The 16,633-nt window shown below is 48.2% G+C and overlaps 1 protein-coding gene across 1 annotated transcript in view; it reads right to left on the bottom strand.

Annotated features, from left to right (window-relative positions):
* SEC14L1 (SEC14 like lipid binding 1) overlaps positions 1-16,633 on the bottom strand; it is a 527,341-nt gene that overhangs the window by 316,707 nt on the left and 194,001 nt on the right. The window contains exons 6-9 of the mRNA XM_078654623.1: positions 16,247-16,375; positions 15,200-15,431; positions 13,174-13,283; positions 11,310-11,499 (exon numbers count right to left, since the gene is read on the bottom strand). Coding sequence (XP_078510749.1) covers positions 11,310-11,499; positions 13,174-13,283; positions 15,200-15,431; positions 16,247-16,375 — 661 coding nt within the window. The remainder of the gene's footprint in view (positions 1-11,309; positions 11,500-13,173; positions 13,284-15,199; positions 15,432-16,246; positions 16,376-16,633) is intronic.

Here is a 16,633-nt window from a genome sequence, read left to right as displayed (position 1 = left end):
GTCTCTAAATCGGAGGGGAACGACCAGCACCCGGCTGGCCCCTAGTTCGGCAATCTTCTGCTCACTGTAGAGAAGGTCGTTGTCCCAATAGACCCAGTGGGACCCCGCGGGGTCTCCAGCGGCTTGAGTGGCGGCTTGTCGTCGAATTCCCTCGAGGGAGGGACAGGTGCTCTGTTCTTGTCGGAATTGTTCACGGGTGGGGCCACCTTCTTGGCGCCATTGAGCTAGTTCTGGAAGGTGGCCGAGCTCGGTGATTTCTTCCTTGTCTGGGCCCTCAGGGGGCCGGGTTTAGGGTCGGCTCCCTGGGGGACGGCGGGCGGTGGAGGTGCGGGCCACTCCGGCTCCTCGATCGGGGCTTCCTCCGTCGGGGTGAAGGCCCGGGCGGACATGGAGCGGGTGGTCGCACAAACCCACTCGGGAAGGCCTAGCATCCCCAGATGCTCTCTACGCCGGCCCAGAGGGAACTTTCCAGGTCGTTCCCGAGGAGGCAGTCCACGGGGGCATCGTCTCGGACAGTCACTTTCAGCATGCCCGACACCCCTCCCCACTCGAAGGGGATGCGGGCCATCTGGCACAAACTCTCAGAGTTGTCCGCCGACCGCACTGGGCACCAGACGTTGGGAAGAATTTGTTCGGAGGTCACCAAGTGGCAGCGGACCGCCGTCACGCTGGCTCCAGTATCCCGGAGGGCTTCGGCCCGGCGTCCATTGATGGTGACCCATTGGCGGTATTTCTGGGTGTTACCTGGGATCGGGTCTCGGGGGATCATGTCTCGATCACCCAGGCATGCTAAGATCATGGCGGCGGGCTCCCACTCGGCCTGCTCGGTGTCGTCGCCCTCTTCTTCGCCTCCCTCTGCACTCAGGGCGGCGGCCGCGATCTGGCGGCTCGGGGGACCGGTGGTGCCGGGTCGCTGGTTCATCGGGCAGAGAGGGTCGTTCGCATAATGGCCCCGTCGCTGGCATCGGTGGCACGTAACATTCGGGCGGGGCCCGGGTCTTGCTGGGGGGCCTCCCCTCCAACCCAGGGATGGCGACGGGGAGGTAGGGGATGACCCCGCGGGGGTGTCTCGGCCCCTGCTCTGGCCTCCTCCGCCGCCTCGTGGTCGGTGGTTCCCCGGGGATCCCCGGCCGTAGTCTCCCATCGGACTCCGGGGAACTCGGTTGCTCACCCATCTATCCGCCTCGACAGCGAGTTTTCGTGGCTCTGTCAATTTGCTGTCGAGGAGGTGCTGCCGGAGTTCGATGAAGCAGTTATTGGAAAGATGTTCCCATAGGATGAGGTCGACCAACTGCTGGTAGGTGGTGACCTGGCAGCCTCTGATCCACCCTTCGAAGGCTCTGCTGTAAAAGTTCACGTACTCCACCCAAGTGGGACCGGGGATTTTTTTACAGTCTCGGAATTGCTGCCGGTACATTTCGGGGGTGAGTCCGTAGCGAGTGAGGAGGGCGGTCTTCATGTGTTCTTACGAGGTCATCTCGGCGTCGGGGAGCTCTAGCAGGGTGTCTCTCCCCTCGTTGATGAACTTTCCCCATAGGCCGGCGCCCCAATCTTTGAGGGGTACTCGATGGGCGGTCATGGCGACCTCGTAGGCTTTGAACCACTGTTGGATGTCGTCGTTCTTATAGTATTCTTTGACGACCTCCTTGGGTATGTGCACCTTCGTGTCCACCGGCGGGGGTGAGGTCTTACCCCCGGCGGTGCCGGTTTCGGTTGTCTTGGCCTTGATTTCCAGTTCTTTGAGGCCGCGCTCATGCTCGAGCATGAGTTTCTTTTCTTCGAGGTCTCGTTGTCTTCGCCTTTCCTCTAGGTCTCCTTCCAGCCGTAGTTGCTCGAGGGCTAATTTCCTTTCTGCCAGCTGTATCTCTCCTTGTCGGAGTCGGGCGAGCTCCAACTCGTGGAGCCGGTTCTTCTCTTGTTCTCGGGCGTCTCCGTGGGGGAGGCCCGTGTTCAGGTTTGCGGGTCTTTCCCCCGCTGGGTTCGTGTCGGTCTCCGGGCGTCCGTTCGGGCCCGGGTTATCTTCATTCTGGGGTGGCGCGTTATTGGCGTCCGCCCAGGCTTGCAGGGCTGATTTAAAGTCCTCTTTGGTGTTGAGGCCCGTGGTAGCGATGCCTAAGTCCTTGCAGAATTGTTTTAATTCCTTGTGGCTGTAATCTTCCATCTTTTCTTTCTGGAATTCCGCAGTCGGTCTGGTTTCCTGAGTAGTCATGGTCGCGGTGTGTTTTTCTCGGTAGTGAGTGAATTACTCTCTGTACGATCTGCGTCGGCTCGGATCCCGTCGCTTGCCACCAATGTTAGAAAGGCGATCCCGGGGGAGGCAGAAGATGTCTGACTGACCACCCCTAGGTCCACCTCTCCGTCAAGAAGTAGCCGAGCGTTACTGAGAGGCCTCCTGGGTGAGGGTCCTCTCCTAGGATCGTACAGCAGGATAACCACAACACTACAAACGGACACCACACAAGAGGTTAAGTTCTTAGGCTTTATCAAGAATAAAGGTGGCTGGGTCTCAGTGGTATATACAGGCAGATCGAGGGATCTGTAGAGTCTCGTAAAGGGGACAGGGTAGCGGGACAGTCTCGGTATGGGGGCAGGAAGGGATACCCTGCACGCAGCTCTCAATCCTCGAGCCGGGGGTTCCGAGAGGTCGAGCCGCGGCAGCGCTAGCAGGCTCTCAAGATGGTTCGGCAAAGGTGGGCCGCGGCAGCGCCAGCAGGCTCTCAGGGGGGTTCGGCAAAGGTGGGCCGCGGCAGCGCCAGCAGGCTCTCAAGATGGTTCGGCAAGAGGTGGGCCGCGGCAGCGCCAGCAGGCTCTCAAGATGGTTCGTCAAAAGGTGGGCCGCGGCAGCGCCAGCAGGCTCTCAAGATGGTTCGGCAAAGGTGGGCCGCGGCAGCGCCAGCAGGCTCTCAAGATGGTTCGGCAAAGGTGGGCCGTGGCAGCGCCAGCAGGCCCTCAAGATGGTTCGGCAAAGGTGGGCCGCGGCAGCGCCAGCAGGCTCTCAAGATGGTTTGGCAAAGGTGGGCCGCGGCAGCGCCAGCAGGCTCTCAGGGTCTCGTCAGGTTACAGGTAATGAGTCGTCTGGTGTCGGCCGTGACAGCGTCAGTAGGGCTTTCCAGTCCAGGATACAACTGCCGTCCTACTCCGGGGCTGGCCCAGATATAGGACTGGCGTCCTTTGATGTCCGGACCCTCGCGCCTGGGGGTCAGAGGGGCCGGGAAGATGGTGTCCAGACACCCAGCAGGGGGGTGGAGCCAGCACCCAGGGATGCCGGGGGTGATCGATATCAGGCGTCCGGGGACGGTTGGAGGGCCATCGAAACTCCCCTCCTCCGGGATCTGTCGAGTGGCCACTCGACCACCTGGGTAGATCTTGGCGCCTCGATGTCTGGGCTTCGCTGGGGCCGGGGCCAGGGCCGGAGCCACGTGGTTGTGACGTGGTGGGCCCAAGATGGAGTCGGGCGCGGCCTCGTGCGTAGGTCGTGAGGGCCCCTCGATGGGGCCAGGCCGGTAGGGGGGGTCCGGGATGGTGACTGGACCAGCAATGTTGGGGCGTGCAGTGTCGGGCAAAAGGGCTGCCCGGTGCTGGGTGGAGGGCCGATGTCGGCCTGGGCCCTCCATGCGGGAGGGGTAGGACCACGCCATGAGGCCGGGTCCGACAAGTTGTCTCTTGCAAATCATGGAGCACCTTCTCCGGCGACTCTGCTTTGATCAGCCAGTCGTCCAGATAGGGGAACACTGGAATCCCGACCTTCTGAGATGTGCTGCCACCACAGCCATCACCTTGGTGAAGACTCGAGGCGCAGTAGTAAGTCCAAACGGAAGGACCGCAAACTGGTAGTGTTGCGAACCCACCGTAAAACGGAGATACTTCCTGTGAGACTTCAGGATCGGAATGTGAAAATACGCATCCTGCAAGTCTATTGACACCATCCAGTCTTCTTCCAGCACCGCTTGAAGAACCTGCGCAAGGGTGAGCATCTTGAACCTCTCCTGTTTGAGATAGAGGTTCAAAACGCTGAGGTCCAGGATTGGACGAAGTCTGCCATCCTTCTTGGGGATCAGGAAATACCGGGAGTAGCATCCCTGACCCCTCTCCTGCTCAGGAACCACCTCTATCGCACCCTTTCTGAAAAGAGCCAGGACTTCTTCCTGCAAGAGAAGCAGGTGGTCCTCCGAACAATAACCTTGGCAAGGAGGGTAATTGGGGGGAAATTCCCGAAAGGGAAGAGCATACCCATTCTCTACGAGATTGAGAACCCAAAGATCTGATGTAACCGATTCCCAATCTCGTAGAAAATAGGTAAGCCGACCCCCTACAGGATCCGCATGATCCAGAATGGTGGATTAGGGCTGCTTTGCTGTTGTAGGTGGGGGTGGGTATTAGAGGAGGAAGTTGAGGAGGAGGAGGCTTGACGACCTCGGGCACGACCCCTTTGTTTACCTCTGTAGGACTTGTACAAAGGATTCTGCTGTTGTTGCTGCTGTTGGTTCTGCCTATAGGCACGAAAAGTAGACCTTCCAAAAACCCTGAATTTCCTGACGGAAGAGCCTCTTGCCTGTAAGCCCAAAGACCTTGCAGTTGCCCTGCTATCTTTAAACCTTTCTAGGGCAGCATCAGCCTTCTTCCCAAAAAGGCCAATGCCATCAAAAGGCAAATCCATCAGAGCAGCCTGGACTTCAGATGAAAATTCAGACGATTTTAACCATGCGGCCCTTCTAGTGGCGACTGATGATCCCATTATTCTAGGCACAGAGTCCGCCGTGTCCATGCCACTCTGAATCACCTGGCGAGCTGCAGCCTGCGTGTCAGAGACAACCTCATTGAAATTCTTGCTATCCTCCTCCGGGAGCTTAGATGACAACTGCTTAACCGAGTCCATCAAAGCATGCACATATCTGCCCAGCAGACAAGTAGCATTCGTCGATTTCAAAGCCATGCTACTTGACGAGAACACTTTCTTGGCATTCTGATCCAATTTTTTCGAGTCCGTATCCCCTGGAACTTGGGGAAAAACACCAGCCGACCTCTTTGAACAAGCCGCCTGAACAACCAGACTTTCCGGCGAAGGATGGGAGGTCAAGAACTCAGGATAACCAGGCGCCACCCTATAGCGTCTCGCCACAGTCCTAGACACCGCAGGAGCAGTCAGAGGCTTTTTCCAGACTTCCATTATCGGTTCAGTAAGAGCCTCAGTGAACGGGAGAGTCGGCTCAACAACAGAAGAAGGTGAATGAAGAACCTCAGTAAGGATGTTAGACTTAAACTCCACAGAAGGCAACGTCAAGTTCAGCAGTTCTGCAGCCTTTTTAATCACAACGTGGTATGGAGCCACATCCTTAGAGGGTGCGTCAGAAACTGCAGGCAACCCCCACTCTGGAGAAAATTCCAAACCACTTGCACTATGCAGATCCTCAAAATAATCCTCCTGATCCTGAAGTTCTCCTTCCTCCACTTCTGGATCCTCATACTCCTTCTCTTCCAAGAGACGCTGTGCCCTACGCCTCGACCACTCCAAACGGACCGAAGTCGTCTGATCTCGTAACGACTCCGACGGAGCCGGGGCCGGCGTCGAGAGAGGAGCTGAAACAGCCTGAGGACAGGAAGCTGGAACAGGCGTCGGATCCCGATTCCGATCCCAAGGCCGCTCCGGAGCCGGCAAAGCCGTGCGCGGAGTCGATGACCTCGGCGGCGCCGAACCAAGCCACGGTGGATATGGCGTCGGTAAAAATGGCAGAAAAGGCGCCAGGGCGTATGCTTGAGGGACGCCCAAATTGTAAGATAATGGACCCATGGGACCAGCCGGTGCACCAGTGGGGTATATTGCCCTGGCATATACGCCATACATTGCATTTAGGAAATGCGAGGGGTCCTGTCCAGGACCAGGAAACGGAGGGTACGAACCCACTGGCTGCCCCAGAGGAGGCTGCTCCGGAACCGTTCCTTCTTGACCCTCCTGCTCTTCTGGGCGATGCTCTGGAGTCACCGGAGCCCTAGGATCTTCAACGTCATCCTCCTCATGCGCAGAAGACTGACACGGATCCAGAGTTAGATCCGGTCCCGGATCTGGAGATGGCCCTCGGGACTGAAAAGGCAAAGCCTCACCTTCAGGTTCACGAGATGATGATGGAGACATGAAGTCCTTATGATGTCTACGAGATGAAGACCTCTTCTTCGAATCCGACTCCCTGCCGGAAGGATGCCTCGAGCTATGCTTCTTCCTCTTATGTTTTTTCTTGGAGGATCCCGAAGCATGCTCCGAAGCCAACTTTCGACTCCGACCGGGACCTCGACCTCGATCTCGTCTTCGACCTCGACCTCGAAGACCTCTTGGCATCCTTTCCTTTTACCTTGGCTAGAAGGAGTTTAGCCTCTCGTTCACGCAGAGCCTTCGGGTTCATTTTAGAACAGGAACGACAGCCTCCGACATCGTGGTCCGAGCCCAAACACCACAAGCAATCATCATGCGGATCGGTTATGGACATCATCCTGGCACACGATCCGCACTGCTTAAACCCTGTCTTCTTCGACGACATCTTCGGCGAATGACATTGGCTCGAGAAAGATACAATAACAGAGAAATAGCAACAAAGTTACTATCCACAACACTAGAGATCCCCAAAAACCGTTAGCGTCGACGACGCGGAAAAAAAGGAACTGATGTCATCACGCCGACGTAGGCCTAATAAGGAGTCGGTGACGTCGGCCGGAGTCGCGCGCGATGCCGTGCTCCTGTGACGTCCTCCACGCCGGCGTGCTACAAAAGAGTTTTCCGAACGTTGCTGACGCAGGGGGATATTCACAAGGTGAGGAATCCACTGGCAGATGTATCTATCAGAAACCACTCTAGAGGGGAGGTTCCATTGCTCAATGTGATTGGTGATTTTATTGCTGATGAAAAGCGTTCCCGTTCCATATATCGCTTTCTAGTTGACACAAATCAGCTTGAACATGGATCTTCTGGCAACCGGTAACCAATGCAAGGATTTCAAGGCAGAGGAGATGTGGTCTTGTTTTATATGTAAGAGTAGTCTGGCAGCCGTGTTCTGAATCCGTTATAGTCTTTTCATGGTCGTTAAAGGTGATCCGTGGTACAGGGTATTGGTGTGATCAAGTACAGACAAAACAAGGGAGATGGTAGCCTAGACCTTGTGTGGAAATCCCAAACGGGGAAAGATTAGTCGCAGAGTGTTTATAATAACAAAGCTTGATCTTGCTAGTTTGTCCACTTGGGCATCCATCGATAGCTTGGAGTCCATGGTCATTCTGAGGTTTCTTAATTCCTTTGAAATTTTAGGTGGTGCTCCTAGATCATCAGGACACGCGGCGAGGGGGTCACAATGTTTCCAATCGCCACGCATTATTATTTCAGTTTTGGAAGCATTCAATTTGAGATGGCTCCACGTCATCCATTGCTCCACGTCTCTGAGACAACTGTATATTGCAAGTTTCCTATGTCTTTGGAGCATTGCAGTTGAAGGAGTATTTGCATGTCATCTGCACAGTTATAGCACTTGAGGTGACAGATTTATCAGTGCTGGTAATGACTTCATGTAGATGTTGAAAATCATGGGTGAGATAATGGAGCCTTGAGGGACCCATGGTTTGGATGAGAAAGGTGGGGCATGGATGACATTAGTTCTGTTGCAAAGGTAGGACGCAATCCAGTATAGAGCAGTCCCCTCTATGCAGGCTTCTTTGAGTCTTTGTATCAGAGTGTCATGGTCAACCGTGTCAAAGGCAGCCGAGAGGTTCAAGAGGAGTAGCGCAACAACCCAGATGCAGTCAACTATGTTCTTCAGGTCATACCAGATGGCAAGAAAGGCAGATTCTGTGCCTCTTCCTGTACGGAATCCTATTTGGAAGTTTGAAAGTATGGAATTCTCTTTAATGAATTGTGACATCTAGGTGAAAGCTGCTCTTTTTTATAAGTTTGCCCAGGAAAGGTCCAGTTGAAATTGGTCTTTAGTTATCAGAGTTTAGCAGGTCCAAGTTTGTTTTCTTCAGTAATGGGAGTACGTATTACTTTTTGTGTTCTTCTGGAAATATTCCAGTAGTTAAGGAGTTGTTGATGATTCTCCTTACTGGAGTGGCAGCAAAGGTAGTTAATATAATTGTCTTAAAGGTTTGCGGTAGACACAGGTCAGAAGGGTTGCCGGCAGGCCTGCTTGCTTCGACCAGGTCCATAAAATCATTGTGTGAAATGTGTTGGAAGGAACGGTGAGGCTGGGTTAGCGTATTTTTGGACTGTAGCTTTGTGAAAGGGTTTGTGCTTATGCTTTATTTCTGTTTTAAGTACGAGTCCAACGTGTCAGCTTTGTCCGTGTAATGATTTGCCAGTTTGTCTGAACCCTCGTGTAATGGCATGAGTGGCTTCTGGGCAATATGGTTTATGAAAATCTTTGAGAATTTAGCATTTTAAATTCTGTCCTAATAGTATTTTTTCTGAAGGCGAAGTTTGTCTTGGATGGTGTTTGTTTTGATCCAGGCATTTTACAGCTTTCTAATTTGTTGTTTTCTCGCTTTTCTCTCTGTATTTAGTGGTATCAGGATATCAAAAGCTTCCTGTAACCACTCATAGTTTTTTACCAGAATTTGTTTCTAGATCTCTACTGGATGTTAGTTGTGTTTCTAAGTGTTCCAAATTGAGTTTGTTCCACCGTCAATATGCAGATGCATGTAAGGTGGTTTTAGGTGCGTCGCTTAGTGTTGTTTTATGTTGGAAAGCAAGTAAATGGTGGTCTGACCATGTGACCGGTGACATTGTTTGAAAGGTAACTAGTTCTGTATTAGCAAAAATGAAATTTAGGATGTTTCCAGCGATCAAATGCAGGTTCAGTGTTTCTGGGTCAAATATGATTGTTTTTGGATGGGGCATAATTGGTTTATCAAACCAAATGTTGAGGTCACCCAGAACACATAGGTTGCAGTATAGTGTTGTCAGGTTTGAAACGGTGTCTAATAGTGTGTCTGGCAATGTTGCCTTGCAAGGTAGAGGTCTGTAAAGGAGCAGAAGTTACAGGAGGAAAGCGGTGTAGGATTGCATCTGGTGAAAAGAGCCTCACAATTTTTTATGGAGACGTCATCAACTTTAGTGATATGTAATGTTTATCTGAACACAACAGCTGGCCACCTCGTTTTTTTGCCCATACGATTTCAGGTGATCGTTTGATAGTCTAGAGGTCTAGAGGAACGGCTTCATGCAGGACTCGAGCCACATCAGCTCCCAACCATGATTCAGTTATGAATAGTATTGTCTGGTTTTGTGTCAGTGAGAAGGTCGTGGATGTGATGTTTGTTCTTAGGGAGCGATCAAGCATTTATTAGTAGACAGTTTAGTGAATGTGTTTTGGAGCTAGTGTGACTTTGTTTTGTAGAGAAGTGAGCAGTATTTTGTGGCCTTGCAGCTAGTGTGTCCTTAGGATTGGTATTAGGTATATGAGGATAGCAATCATGTAGCTTTTCTGTATTGTGTTCTTCGTTCAGCAGGCTAAGAAGGCATTTTGACGGGTTTGTGTGCATAGTTGGTGCATATGGTGTTTAAGAGGAAGTTGGTGTGTTTGGTTGTTTTTGTAGTGTAACCTTGCTGTGCAGTAGACATGGTAAAGTGACGTTGTGAAGTGTGGCACTTTGATAATTTTGTTTGCGTCTGTTTAGGGCAGAATGTGTATGAGTTAGGGGTGGCGGTAAAGCATGTGGTTCATGTAGTAAGGTTCTAAATTGTCGAATGGATGAGAGGCTGTTAAAAGAGTTGCTGTGATGCCGTATATGTGTTGGGTGTGGTGGAAGAGAGAAAGCTTCATATTGGAGTTTGTTCATTTGTGTAATTTGAAAGGTGGGTGCATGTTTGTAGTTTGTGATAATTATTATGAGGAGTTGTGCTTGAAAGATTTTTTTGTGCTGGTGTGCGTGATACGTTTTGTTTTTGAGGAGTAGTGAAAGATATGCTGATGTATTTGTTTTGTGAGATGGATTTGTTAGAATAGTATTGTTTGTGAGTGAAAGTTGTAAGGTAAAGGGGGTGGTGATGTATTAGTGAGTAGAGTGTGTGTTGTGTGTAAGAGGGGATAAAGTAGAGTTGTGAGTGTTTGTTTTATACTTGTTTGCTGTAAGAGGTAACGTGTGGTGCAGTGGAGTGTTGTGTCGTCTTATTGTGGTCGAAAGAAGAGAAGGGTGTTGGTTGGCGATATGATGGAAAGCGGAGTATAGGTTTGTTAGTGACAAAAATGTGAAGAAAGTATCTTATCCGGCCTCCTACACAATGGTCATGTGCACGTGGCAGATGCATAGTGTTCACTTATTTGACTCATGCATATTTATCTATTCAAGTTGGAGTGAATCGGTTCACACATAGGGAAAATATTAGTATTTTGTTTATGTTTGTACCGAACGTCGTTGCATGTGATAAGGATTTATCACGTGACACAGCTTTTAAATATCAGATACACTTGCGGTGTTTCAGTAGTACATGCATGAATGGGTGGGAATGCGTGGCGTATTGACTTGGAGATGGTATGCTTAATATTCTTAAGTACGGTCTTACTTAATTGGCCGCATACATTTGTCTTGCTACGCACCCCGGGTTGCGGAACACAACAAGGCCTCAGTTGTTAAAGGAATGTATCCACGCACACGGACGGAGCGTGTTCCAGGAGGGAACCCCTTTGTTACTGCCTTGAGCAAGAAAATGTATAAAGACTCAACAGATTGGTGTGCAACCTACCATCTCTTATATGATATAATTACTCCCTCCTATGTCCGGCATGTCTGATATTATTGCCATCATACTATATGAGGACTTGGGCAACAACTCTTGATGTTCTTTTAACAAATCTGTGCCCAAATTATAAAACAACAAGAAAATGACTAATTCCTCAGGGTACACGGTTGTGTTTTTTATATATTTGTTTATAACACGGAGGCATCCCCCCATCTGGAGAATTCCTATTTCTGTCCTTTTGGATTTACTAGAAAATAATTCCTGCAAGAATATGTCTCTATTGTCTGCAAAGGAGGCCATATTCTATTCGTAAGGGGATAACCTGCGCTCTAAAAGACACAGGAACAGCATCCCATAGCAATACCAATACAGAAGGAATAAAACAGAAATTAGAACAGCTAAAGGAACAGCAACAATGCTATTTATACAAATTGATGGAGTGCTCCAGTATATTGTTTTAAGACTTCTGTTGCTACACAAGCTGGATTTAGATGCTCACTCAATCGTTGTAATTGGCTTCACACTGCCTCATGAATACATCTTTGTGCAAGTCAGACAATGTCAGAAAAGGGATTCTAGTGAAATAAAGCCAAACCTTTATCATGGTGGTGCCAGCCTCCAGCGTAGTAATCTTGCAGGACTTGGGGTGGGTTCCAGTTGCTGAGCAAGTAGTCCACTTGATGTTGCTTGCGCCATGTTAAAGACTGGCATAGGATCTCGCGGGCTTTGTCAATGTTGAAGTCTCGTGCTCGTAGGAATCTTAAGATGTGCTCATCCTTAGGAATCTGGATAATAATTGATAGGAAACACATGAAGAAGCACGTTTTGAAATAGTCAAATGCTCTAGACACTATGATGCACCAGTACAGCTAAAAAGGGCAGTTTTGAACAAAGGGCGACATGATTTGTAGACAGGGTGTGAAATTTACATGTACCCTCCTAGACATGTAAGTAATGCTCTACCTTCCCTAAATGTACCCACAACATTAGCTAAATTGTTGCATTAAATGTAACGTGTTTACCTCAAATTCTTAATTCACTTCTGCAAACTACTGCAAAGTGATTGACACTGACAAGAAGACCATTTTTTAGGCCATCTGTCACAATCTAACAAAGTCTTTTTTGAGGCAATCTATTACCATCTGGCACCCTCTTATTGCCTTCTGAAGTGGTTCTTTAGGACTAGCGGCTACAATGACTAATAATAGCAATGCCCATGGTTCTTCACCTTACCACTTGGCAGTTCACTGCTCACTCAAAATCCCTAATCTGCTTAGAGGCCCAGGACTGCATACTTTCACTCAAGCTTCATACTTACTGACAGATGGAAGAAGAAAGCTTAGAGCCCATTGGAGGACATTACCTGCAGTGCTAGCTATCTTTCAAACTTTACAAAGCATTTATGTTGAAGTGCCAAAAGCAAATGTAGCTTGGTGCATGTTATGTATCTCAAGTCAGCCCTTAATACCCTTTCTCCTACCTTAACCTCCCTTTACAGCCCGCAATATTGCTGCTTCCTACTAGTACTATACCAACCAGAGACACCACTGTGTCATTACTGATAAAATGAATTACTAAATCTCCTCAAAGTAAAACATGACTGTGCATTTCTTTGAGGAGTTTCAACAGCATTCCAATTCTACCAGTCATCGGTCACTGGTTTGAAACCATGTAACTTAAAAAAAAAAACTCCCCCTACCGAATTGCCCAACACTTTATTCTGAAAGTCCAGCACACTGTTCTGTTAATCAAGGCACACTTGGACTGCAGACCCACTAGCATAGTAGTACAAGGATTCTAGAAGCCCTTCAAGGAACCACGATGCTTGCCTAATGCGTACCTGATATTCCAGTACTGAGGCACCCTCCCAGATCCTGACACCGCACAGCTAATATGTGGCATCAAAGTATGTGTAACATTAGTCATGACTAGAAGTAACAGCACTTTGCAATAATAGACCTAGATCAGGCTCATCCTTTGAAACGGAATTGGAAAACTAAAATTTCAGAAAGTGAAGTGTTCATGGCTAAAAAGTCAGGACAGGCTAAAAGTCTCACTTAGGATACATGGTTGCGAAGTGTATTCTGGCAAAATAACTCTTTAAAAAACAGCTCCCTCTGACATCTGTGCTGTTGTGCTTACATATAAAGTGGTTTAAGTGTCAGAGGCTTCCACATAGCCCAGCCAATTTTCTTCACCAATATACAAGAGCAGGAGCGGATAGCAAAGACGTACATCATTAAGCAAGGATCCTGCAAGTGCTTACTGAAATAAGATTCATGTGGCCTCAAAATGCGAACAGGAATCATGACACTCGTGCATAAAATATGAAAACAACAATTTTCAAGCATGCGTAGTCCATACAAGACAGGTTCTCTCCACTTCAGACTGCTGTTTAACAGTCACAAACAATACAGCTCTGTGAACTGGGGGTCTGGAGAAGAGGTCCAGCTGCTTACCTTGCCCTTATGTGTCTCTTGCAGCCACTGGCGCAGCCGGATGAGGCAGCTCTCCTGCAGGGGAGTCAGATCACCCAGGTAGCGCTTGATATAGTCTGCCTCCAGCTTGTCTGGAAAGGAAGGTAGGCAACATAACCAAAGTGTTGATCAGCCTACCCCTCTCCGGTTTGTAGATGCGATGAAAGAACAAAATCTTTAATGCTATGTGTATTTGCAAAGTGATGTTATGTGTATTTGTAAAGCATATTATCACCCGAAGGGTATTCCTGCTCTGAGCAGGTCTCTGTGCCTAGCCCCACCTGGAGTGGATTTATTAATTTAAAAGCCAGGTCTTCAGCTTTTTGTGGAATTCGAGAAGAGAGGAAAAGGCTCTGCCATGGAGAGAGAGGTTGTTCCATGCTATATGCACGATGTAAGAGAACACTTTACCTCTGATCTGGTCTGTGTATGTGTGCAAGTAGGAAATCTGCGAAGGTGTCTGGGTGGTTGGTGGAAGGGGATGCAACTGTATCAGGTAAGTAAAGCCTAACTTGTGAATGTCTTCAATGAATTTGTGAGTACTTTGAGCGTATTTGTGTATCGAGAGCCAGTGGAGCTTCCTGAGGTGTGGTGAGATACGAGTTCTGTGTGGCAGGTTGAGGATGAATCTGGCTGCTAAGCTCCTGATGGTTTGATGTCCTCTCATGAGTTGCTTAGTTAGAATGTTAAACTTAAATGCTGGCTTGCACATCGAGTTGATCCCTCTTTCTCAGAGGACGGGCAATATAATTCATTAGTTGAAAGACTACACTACCCCCTTATGCATTATTAAGCACTCTCACATTTTCTCACAGGTAAGAGTAGACTCATTAACAGCCACTTCAAACACTGTCCACTCACTGACCATACTGCTGTGAAGTGTCTTGCCTGTCGTGAGCGAAGTGTAATTAGCAGCTTCTTCTGTTAAAGAGAACCTCCCACCTGAATGTTTTTAGAGCATAGGCTGTGTTTCTGCTAAGTATACCAGCCTTCATCATTTTACCTCAGCACTGGCCATGTTCAGTTTAGTGCAGGCATTGCTGCTTTAGTTTGGTATTAGTTTACTTTAATATAGAGTTTATAAAGTATACATATTTACCCATGAATACTGCAGAACATGGAATAAACGTCTGAAATGTGTAGGACAATGATCAATTTGCATACTCCCCTGAAGCCTTTCTATTGCAGTCTAGGCACATTCTGAACATAAGTGGACAGGTTACTGAACATCAGTGGGCAGACAGGTCGCTGAAAAGCAGCGGGCAGTTCAGGTTACTGAGCAGCAGCAGGTAAGCTTCTACTGAACAGCAGCGAGCAGCTAGGTGTCTGAACGGATGTGAGCAGACAAGGTGTCTGGCCGACAGTGGCCAGGCAACGTGTCTGAATGGCAGAAGGCAGGCAAGGTGTCTGAAAATCACCAGGTAGACTTGTACTGAACAGTAACATGTAGGCTTGTACTGGACAGTAGTGGGGAGGCATCGTACTTAACAGTAGTGAAGAGGCACTATACTGAAAAGTACAAGGTAAGCAGCATACAGGCACTTTACTGAACAGCTGCAATAAGGATCTGTACTAGCTTCTGGCAGCCCCTGTATGAATAGCAGAAGGCACTATGTAAGGCACTGTACAAAACTCATCTGAGAAAGCACTGCAATGTACATAGATCAGAAATTCCAACTTGTAAATTGAACAGAGAAAGCAATGTCTTATACAGCGATCAAAATGAATACACTATATAGAAAAGGAACAGCACTGCAAAAACAAAGCGGAAAAGGAAAGTTTCTAGCAAAACTGGAAAAGCGTGGTTCTGTCCATAAGTATCAAACATAGGCCTCGGAAGACCAGACAAATGCAAGACTATTAGCTTTTCAAACAAGGCTAAACCCACATACAATAAATTATAATCCTGAACTCTGGCATGGATCGGGCATCCTGGAACTATTTTGGACACCACAGTTGTAAAAAGCACTTGCAAAGCACTTTACTAAACAGAATCAGATGGGCCTACCATCTGGTGTCCCAGGAAGTTCTTGAGGGCTGCCAGATGTGCTGAGAGCTTCTTTAGTGCTAGCACCCTCCCTGGGAGCCACATCAGGTATGTTCATGGCAGGTGACACAGGTCGTCCGGAGGTAGATATGGTGATGTCTTCGATACAGGTGAGGTTTGGTGTCCAACGGGGAAGGGATGTGATGCCTTCATCCGCCATCTGCTTCAAGTAATATTCGATGATTTCTTTACCCTTGAGGAAAGAGACATAATGTGACTGGGGTGTCAGACCATGAAGAGGGGTGAAACAGAGAAGAGGAACAGTGAGTCCGTAATGCTACTTTACCTGAGAAAACCTGAAGCTGCCTTCAAGAATTACACATTTGTTTAGCTATTTCAGCAAGAAAATAGCAGAGCATTGTGGAAGCACAGCGATATAAAATAAGAGTTTTTTTTCATTCGAAACATTCAGCACTTTGAACTCCAGCCAAGGTCCTCAAGTGAGTGCCATGCACATGGAATAGAAGTCTCTATTCTTATTAAAGGTCTACAAAAAACACTACCTGATGCAGATCCACATAGTCAGGCTGTAAGGCTTTGACAGGGCCAAGCAAAGGTAACATTTTAAAGAGTCTTGGGTGTGTAAGCAGAGCCTGAAAAGACATCTTAACCAACAACCCTGGCCTGTTAGGTCTTCCTCTGGATTCAATTCCACACCCTGAACTCTACAGAGAATGAACAAACAGAGGGATATGCAATTATGCCTGTTCATATTTGAATTTGGCCTTCTCATCCAACCAAAGTCTAACCTGTCATACCCCTCCCCAAAAAAGCTGACAAATGTTTACAATGCATACATCACCAACATGCATCACCAACCCTCATACTGAAAATACTACACTGATGATTGTTTAAAATTTTTAAAAAAGGATGACCTGCATATATAATCATTGACTGGGCAACAACTACACATTTCCTAGATTTTCAAGTGAACTCTAGAAGCCATAGTCAATGCTTCAAGTGTAGCATAATATTTGTCGTAATGGCAAAACGAAAATGTTGTGGTACCTTTTTAATGTTACTTGTATACTGTTTCATGGCTATCTTTTCCACAGTGCTCTCGAAGCCAAAGAAGGATTTGATATCTAAACTGGCTGACTGTTCAAAGCATGTCCAATCTTCGTTGTCAGGGTGGACCTGAAGAGGGGAAGGCACAGTCAAAACAACTACAAACATAGATGGAAGTCTTGTCAAGCATGCCTTCTATACAACTGCAACCAAAAACAACATTCTCTTAAGATTTGTTTAAATGAAATCATAAAAGGTCTTGCAATAGGGAAAAGTGTAGATTGTTTTAATGTAATCGGTACTTTTGATTTATTATATCCTACAAAAATGTCAAAAAAGGTCTGATTTGCGAAAATGTTTGCAATTTCATTTTGATAACCTATGTGA

The sequence above is a fragment of the Lissotriton helveticus genome, chromosome 7, assembly GCF_964261635.1.
Source record: "Lissotriton helveticus chromosome 7, aLisHel1.1, whole genome shotgun sequence".
Lineage (NCBI taxonomy): Eukaryota > Metazoa > Chordata > Amphibia > Caudata > Salamandridae > Lissotriton > Lissotriton helveticus.
This window is presented reverse-complemented; position numbering and strand designations above follow the sequence as displayed.